This window comes from Oryza glaberrima, chromosome 12 (assembly GCF_000147395.1).
Source record: "Oryza glaberrima chromosome 12, OglaRS2, whole genome shotgun sequence".
Lineage (NCBI taxonomy): Eukaryota > Viridiplantae > Streptophyta > Magnoliopsida > Poales > Poaceae > Oryza > Oryza glaberrima.
The window spans coordinates 10642756-10650946 of record NC_068337.1 but is presented as its reverse complement, the minus strand read 5'-3'; the positions used below and the strand labels follow the sequence as shown (position 1 = coordinate 10650946).

Below are 8191 nucleotides of genomic sequence, written 5' to 3'. Positions count from 1 at the left end.
GACGTCGTGGGGAGCGACGTGCGCAGGAGGGGTGGCCATGGCGGTTGCTGGTCGGAGGAGGAAGAAGGCCCTAATAGGTGGGCCCCACTTGTCGGCAGCGGAAGGGAAAAAAAGGAAGAAGGGAGAAAAAATAAAAAAAATTCATGTCATCATCCACGCGGCATGCCACGTAAGCAAGACCACGATCAAACAAGGTTTTGGACCGGGATGATATATTAAACCAAGTTTAGATATTTCAATGCGCGTTTTGTAAGTTCGTGGACCTAAGTGAGACCTCGTTACAAGTTTGAGCAACACTAGTGTATTTTACTCTAAAATGATTTTTTTAAGTAACTAGGGGCCTATTTGGATTGCTACCATGCCAATTTTTTGGTAGTGCTAAAACTAAGATAAATTTTGGCACTACCAATTTCTTGGTATGACAAGATTGTATTTGGTTTGCTACCAATATAAAGGGCCTGTTTGGGGGAGCTTTAGATTCTGAGAAGCAGCTGTTTGGTAGCCAGCTTCTCAGAATTTGGAAAAGCTCTGAAACCCAGCTTCTCCAGCTTCTGGCTTCTTAGTTCATTTTTAGAATCTGTAACTACAGATTCTCAGAAGCTGTGGACTGTTTGGGGTAGCTTCTAGCAGAAGCAGTTTTTGGGAAAAGCTGCAGCTGGGAGAAGCTCCCCCAAACACGGCCAAAGTCAACATATGAATTATAGTAAAGTTGCTCTAGATTAATGCTAAATCTAACATGGACATTACCAATAAAAAAATCCAAACAAGCACATGTACTATTTAAACTACCAAAATGTTGGTACGGCTAATAAGTTCGGGTAGCAATGCAAAAACGGCCCTTTATCTCGAATCAGGCCCAAACAGTGGGATCGATTGGCTTGTACGCGGTTCCAGAAGCACAACAGCCGCACGCGTAAAAGGTAAAATACTCCCCCCCCACCCCCCCCGGTCCCCCAGGCCCCAACCCCCACATCTCGCCATCTGTGCGGCGGCGGCGCTTCTCGTCCGGCAGCGGCGTCTGTTGCCGGTATTAGGAAGCCAACGTTGAGACATCTTCCTTCGGCCCCAATCTCACACACCATGACAAGAAAGAGATCGACCTCGACCTCGAGTAAGCGAGGATGCAGTGCTACTCGTACGGCCACGGCGGGGTCAATCGCCGGTGTAGGTGAGCCACCAACCCTCTCTTGATCCCTCCCACGTCGGAAGGAAAACTGGCGTGTGAGGATGAGAAAGCAAACCCCTAGCGGATCCTTAACTTATGGTAGCACATGCATCGCATGGGAAGAGCAGATAGATCTGGGGAGGCGATTCCTGTATGCACGGAACCCGTTTGTTGTCGATCTCGCATACTGTGAACACCCTGCTCATGGCAGTTTGACTCCGCGTGGCAGATGTAGCGGTTATTTCGCAGAGATGAGGGCTTTTCAGCCTAAGATCCACATCTTTGCTTCACGCGTGCTGACTGAATGGGCGATTGATCTCCTCTCGTTGCCTCTTGCAGTCCTTCCTGCTTGCTGTTGCTTAAGTTTGCTTGGCTTGTGTGTTTGCAGATCACAATACGTACCATTGTCTAATAGTCTTAGTTCTGTTTGAGACGCCCTCTGGCTTCGCAATGTTCGGTATGAGTGGGGACAGACTCATTCAACCAAATGCCCTGCAGGTGCATGCTTTTATTCCTTCCCTGTTTACTTATGTGCTTGATTGCCTCTCTCTTTGTCATCGACCTAACTTTTCTGTTTTCTCTACCAACTACAGGAAATCTGGGCAAACTTTGGCGTGGACTATAGGGTATCCAAAGTTAGTCATTTCTTCTTACTAGTAATAATGCACGTGCAAGTCACGTTCACGTGCTGTGCTATACGTCATGGTAAACATATAAACACAAACAAGTTTATTAGGTTTCCTAGGTTTCCCATAACGCATATCACACAAAACCTATAATGTGAAGTTTAAAGTTAATATGCCACATATCTCTCCCTTTCTTTACACTAACTATGATAATGGAGAACCAATAATTCCAAATATACATTTTTTTCTTAGACCGATAGATGTTTGAAAACCTCGAGTTGATTGTTAACGTAGATCTATATACATTCTTTTCTTAGTACAGATCTATATATATTTCACATTCAAACAAGCAAGGAATCCACAAGGAGTCCATAATCTATATTCTAGTTTCCTTGGCCACCTGGTTATGCATGTGCACATATGGCTAGGTACCTAGTTGATTGTTGATTTTTCTGCCCAATTTGAAAACCGTGAAAAACACCAAATAGAATGAGAGAGAAAGCAAACAGAATTGCTGATAAAATGTATCGGGAATCTCTATCACTGTAATAAAAAGACCATTCTATTCTTTCTAGAATGATGCATTTAGCATAATTAGTTACTACTCATTTTCGGGGGAACACACAAATTAAACTGAGGAAGAGCGATTAATAATGTAGCACCAAACCTGTGACTCTGTGAGAACGTTCTTTTCCATAATCTATGCCATAAATTTTCAACATTATCTTGCTACAGATTTATCTACCTAGATGAAAAGACTTCATACTCTATGTATATTATTAACGAATATGTATCTCACTATCCAGGGATCTCACCTCTACTCTTCATCCCCTCCAACCCTCCAGCCAGTGAAACAAGAAATGCTGACAATTTGAATTTTGGTGTTAAATCCATGACTATGCTAAAGAAACATAATAAAGTGTCATTGTTTACATGCACATGGCTGCATATGTGACAATATAACATGTATGAAATAAAATGATTGGCTGACAAGAACATTAATGGATTAACTTCATTATTCACTAATTGAGTATATTTGTTAACTACGTACAGAAACAACCAAATTTTTTGAGGAATCAAGTAGGTAAGCATCTAAATATTAAAAGTCATTACAACCAAACTGATGGTTTCATGTGAAGTATACTAATTTGACAAAATTAGGAACAATTGTGACTCAGTGAGGCACCACCCAGGCAGAGGACCTATCACAAAATCATACCAATTGCATAGGTGAACGAGCTGATTAACTGTGTCTTGTTCCAACCCAAGAAAATCCATCAATTACGAAAATAATTAAACACAAGCAAACTAATAGCTACTGAGTTAAGAAACAACCTAAGTTGTGGTCTGGCTAAATATATAGCTAGGTACGGAGTTCTATCTTGCTAGTCAGAACACATGAGATGAAAAAGAAACAACTTACGTTGTGGTCCGGGAAAATGAGCCCAATCTTCCCGAACAACTTAACCATGTCGTAGATTAAATAGTAAGATTAAATGAGCCCAATCTTCCCGGAAGACATGGTTAAGTTGTTTCTTCTAAAGTGACATGGTTAAGTGACACTTTAGAACACATGATCACTTAATAGCAATAAGAGGCAAGACTCAACTTTATATATAGTTCTAGAAGAGAATTCTCAACTACATATATAGTTCATATCCAAATTTAGTCCAAATAAAATGACATGAAAAATCACCTTTCACAGTGTTGAAGGCAACTCCTGCATGCGGGTGTCGTGGACATCTATAATGAAATTAATAAATGCCTGTGTATAGATAAAACAAACTAATAATTGGTAGGGTGATTTGCAAAGAAAAGTTCATCTTCAATGAAAATGCACGTGTAGGAAAAAGTAGTAATGTGTGGGCTAACCTTTAACCTCTTTGTGTGCTCTTTCGCCTTCTCAAATCTCTGCTAAGAACAAGGTTTCAATCTTTGTAGAACATTACATTGTACCATCAATTATTCGTAGGTCCTAAAGAAAGAATGAGTTATTGAAGTATTCCAACTAATGCAGTAGTAGCCTCATTATCAAACTTCATCATGTTCACTGAAATTGACATTTTTCAAGATGTCATGATGCATCCACACTGATGAACTTGATAACAGACACATGCATCCCCACATTATCAGATCTTATGGTTAAGAACGCAGACTCCAGAGGGGTAAGATGTGCCAGTGTAAGGGGCTGAAATGTATATGTCAGCACTATATAACGCATTCAAAATGAATTGTGCTACCCTGGAATAATTGGTCTAAATTAATGCATGATATAATGAAGGCTTGTGAGTTCTATAGGAGATATTTAAATGAAAATGCTTCCAGGAAACTGGGATTAAAGGATATGCGCATTCCACAAGATGAATTTACACTAAATCAATCATGTGCAATACTATAATCATAGGAAAGCAGTAGAGGAAGGGCAAGTAGTGAGAAAATTTCAACAATTAGGCTTTAGTGTACAGCAATATCTTATCTTGGCAGTCAGCAGGACTTAAATCGGTAACATCATTAAGTGGAGCTCAATCCTGGCAGTTGTCCTGGAGGGGCAGCAGGTGCTGGCGGAGGAGTTCCTCGCGGTCACCTGCCATTGCTGCCTCAGCGGGGAGCTCGACGGCGGGCGCCGGGATGATGGCAGTGCGGCAGACGTCATCCTCGGAAGACGAAGAACTCGCCGCCGGAGTAGTTCATGCTGCTCACGTTGCAGTCGGCCATGGGGAGAGGGGCCCAGGCTGCGGCGGGCGGGTCGGAGGCGTAGAAGAGGAGTCCCTCGCCGCAGGACGCCATGACGGCATACGGTGACCAGTCCTAGCCCAGGTCGTCCGTCTCGGCGAAGAAGGCCGGGAGTGGCGGGAGGGTGTGGACTGCGCCGGTGAACAGGTGGAGGAGCAACGCGGCGAGGTCGGTGGGGTCGATGGCGAGCGTCCACCCGTGCGGGGAGGCGTAGAGGATGCAGTGGCGGCAAGGAGCGGCGGTGGAGCAGACGACGGTCGCGGTGGAGAAGGCGGCGGGCGATGACGGCATGGTAGGCGCGAGGAGGCGGAGGTGGCGGCATTCGCGGCTGCCGGCGGCGGAGAAGGCGGCGGGCGGCGGGTAGGCGCGAGGAGGCGTCGGCGACGGTGGAGAAGGTGGCGGGGTTGGGGAGTGGGAGATGGATTGCTAATAATTTCTTTTTTTTTCTTTTTGTTCGATGATCGCTAATTAATTTCTGTAACCGTTCACGCGGAAGTGGAATCGCTAATTGCAGGGATGATCCAACTCTTGATATAAACCGTTGGATGAATAGATCTAAGGGTCAGGAGAGAGAGGTGTTTGATGAACTGGTGCTTTTTATATTGGTATAAGATGTTATTCCTTTTTTTTTTTTGCGTTGTTGGTTGCCAGTTTGAATTGGGTATTGACCACCACATTTACTTTACATTTTCCTTTTTATTTGCATTGAGAGAAGAAATGCAAGCACAAGCTCAGTATTATTTTTTTTGTTTGCTGATCAACTGATTGAAAATGCATTTTTTCCATAATGCTCTGTTGAAAGTTGTTCGTTATAGTTTAAAGAATGGATTGTTGCAGGCTAAAACCTTTGCTATACAACCAATTTTATTTTCTAACTGTGGGATAGGGATGATTGAGCTCTAACATGCTCCGAAAGCCAGGGTTACCGGGACAATGAACACCACAGCCTAACCCAAAGAACATCACTTATGTGTTGTATATTACCTTAGCACAACAACTTATTCTCAACCACATTGCAAGAACTTAAGGAATTGAAAAGGGCTAGATCTTTCGATTGTGATTAAATATTCCAGCTGTTCTTGGCAGCACATCTTGAGAAGTACCGCTTTTCAAAATTCAAAATTAGTAACTGGGCTAACTAGTAACTGGGCCCAGCTGCCCCTCTTTCATAGCACCTAGGTATTGCATCTAGTTGTTTTCCTGCCTAGTGTTGTTTCGGGTCTGCACAGAGAAGTGGGGCAAATTAGAGATGAAGATTTTACATCATTGATGTCATGGATGTATGATATGCCAGTTTCTATGATTTAATATGCTAGGTTTGCTCTATGTAATGTGATAGTACATACTCTATGTAGTAAAATTTACATGTGCCTAATCATGCCTAGGTTTGCTTGGTGGAACTAGCTGCTTAGTGTCCAGTGTTTTTGAACCACTGATTGCGGTGTACCTACTGAATTGCATGCGTCATGATTGGGAGACATTGCATGATTATTTACTGGATTTATTTATTTTTTGCCCCTTAACATTCTTCTCTTTCGTTTATCTATCAGTTCATTTGGCTGAAGGAATTTCGAGAAATCAAGGACAAGTCCAGTGCCATTAATCATGATACTGGTGTCAGTTGCGACCTTGCTGAGATGATCATGAAGTGGCATCACCCTGGGCAGAAAATGGCCGTTGGAAAACCCGAATATAAAGAAATCATTGAAAGAAGCTTGGTTAGTGTTCAGCTCCCTTGTTTGCTTTTCTTAGTGGACAACCTTGAGCACCAATTTTGCTGTCATTTCTTTCAGAGTGTGCCCTGCATGTTTGATGAAATTGTGATGGAAGTGATGTGGGGCCTGAAGAATCTGATGCATGTTTTAGTACCCCAAGAAAAAATGAAGTTGAGCAAGGACGACTACCTCCCAATGAGCCAAGGATTGTACATGCTCCTTAACCGCTATGGTTTGGATGTCAAACCAGAGATGGTGAGTTCACAAGTTGCTTCCTTAATGTCAATGCCTCCCCATCACACATTTATATGATAGTTTGTTCAATGTGCACTTGGAATCCTTAACTGTCCTTTCCCAAAGAATGCAATATTTACTTACATTTTTTTTATTAGTGATGAAAGAATGCTCTTTTGTACCCAGGTTACTGACTCTATTATTAAGCTGGCATGCTTCTTGCTTGATTGCGAATACTGTGATGAGAAAAACTCCAAGCACTTGCGCTGGACTGGTGAATACATTGAGAAACGGTCTGGCATTAAATGTTTAGACTGGGATTTGATGAAACTTGCGACGGGTATTAAGATCATATGTTACCCCACAGAAAGATCTACAGCTGAGGAAGCGGTAAACTGTAACATTTTTTAAATATTTTCCATTTTGAGGAAACATGGCATTTTTGTAATGGGCTGAAACGCTGAAGCATACCTATTTTCTTTCAGATGTTTACACAAGATGAGCTGTCGAAGTTAGTGAAGGATGCACATAAGTATGAAGGGAAGATCCGTAAGAGATCTTTCATGAATGCCTACAACGAGATGGTTGAAGCCCGTCAACTTATTCCTATGGCACAAAAACAACTGGAGGACTTGGTAAAGGAGGCCAAAGATGCATGTGAAGCTGAACAAAGCACATGAACGCAATAAGCCAGTCAGTCGCATGAGAGAAGAACACAGTCGCATGAGAGGAACTCAGTCGCCAAGAATATCACATTTCCTTAAGGGAGAACTGGTTTTGAAATCCTATCCTGGACACTGGATGGTGAGGCTGCCTGAAGCTGCCATCCTGGACCAAAGCGTTGCATTCGTGTGTTTTCTCTGTTTAATTATCGACAATGGGAACTCACTAGTAATTCGACCAGTGTTATCTACTCTTGATTGCTTTTGATGTTTCTTTTCCTATCAAATAGTTGAAACTTCAGGTTCTCGAAACGATGACCGTGCAGTAGAAAGTCAGTACAATATGGGCAAAACAAACGTTTGATCACTCGTCTTATTTAAAAAATTTTAAAATTATTATTTAATTTATTTGTGACTTACTTTATTATCTACGGTACTTTAAGTACAACTTTTTGTTTTTTATATTTGTAAAAAAAAATTGAATAAGATGAGTGATCAAACGTTGTAATCAAAAACTTAAAATCCCTCATATTGTGGGACGGAGGAAGTATGTTTTTGTAGCTTCTACACTGTTAGGGCAGTTGGGCTGTAGGGCACTGGAAAACTTAGGCCCTGTTTAGTTCGTGAAATGAAAATTTTTGGGTATCACATTGGACGTTTGACCGGATGTTGGAAGGGTTTTTCGGACAAGAATGAAAAAAAAACTAATTTCATAACTCGTCTGGAAACCGCGAGACGATTTTTTGAGCCTAATTAATCCGTCATTAGCACATGTTGGTTACTGTAGCACTTATGGCTAATCATGGACTAATTAGGCTCAAAAGATTCGTCTCGCAATTTCCTCCCTAACTGTGCAATTAGTTTTTATTTTTATCTATATTTAATGTTTCATGCATATGTCCAAAGATTCAAAGATTCGATGTGATGTTTTTGTGAAAAAAATTTTGGAAACTAAACAGGCCTTAGTTGTTCAGCTGTCAATCAAGAATGCATCTCAGCCGCTGCTAGCTTAGCTGCGTTAGACGCTGTAGCTGCAGCAGCTAGCTCTTCCGAAGA

General features: G+C 41.9%; 1 protein-coding gene across 2 annotated transcripts; it reads left to right on the top strand.

Moving 5' to 3' along the window:
* Positions 1-950: 950 nt before the first annotated feature.
* Positions 951-7447, top strand: LOC127757446 (probable nucleolar protein 5-2). Of its 2 annotated transcripts, XM_052282945.1 has the most exons (7): positions 951-1168; positions 1554-1663; positions 1759-1800; positions 6075-6242; positions 6318-6494; positions 6660-6863; positions 6959-7447. In XM_052282945.1, exons 1-7 carry the CDS (start codon positions 1081-1083, stop codon positions 7151-7153), a joined length of 984 nt encoding a protein of 327 aa, XP_052138905.1. In that variant the 5' UTR covers positions 951-1080; the 3' UTR covers positions 7154-7447. The 2 variants fall into 2 exon arrangements, with proteins under 2 accessions (XP_052138905.1, XP_052138907.1); XM_052282947.1 differs by lacking the exons at positions 951-1168; positions 1554-1663; positions 1759-1800 and adding an exon at positions 4986-5129.
* The last annotated feature ends 744 nt before the right edge of the window (positions 7448-8191 follow it).

What these genes read in the sequence shown, in the direction of transcription:
- LOC127757446 (XM_052282945.1), top strand. Translation starts at nt 1,081, where the DNA reads ATGACAAGAAAGAGATCGACCTCGACCTCGAGTAAGCGAGGATGCAGT. An exon ending in TTCAACCAAATGCCCTGCAG is followed by an intron (nt 1,664 to 1,758) that starts GTGCATGCTTTT and finishes TACCAACTACAG; the next exon opens with GAAATCTGGGCAAACTTTGG. An exon ending in AAATCATTGAAAGAAGCTTG is followed by an intron (nt 6,243 to 6,317) that starts GTTAGTGTTCAG and finishes CATTTCTTTCAG; the next exon opens with AGTGTGCCCTGCATGTTTGA.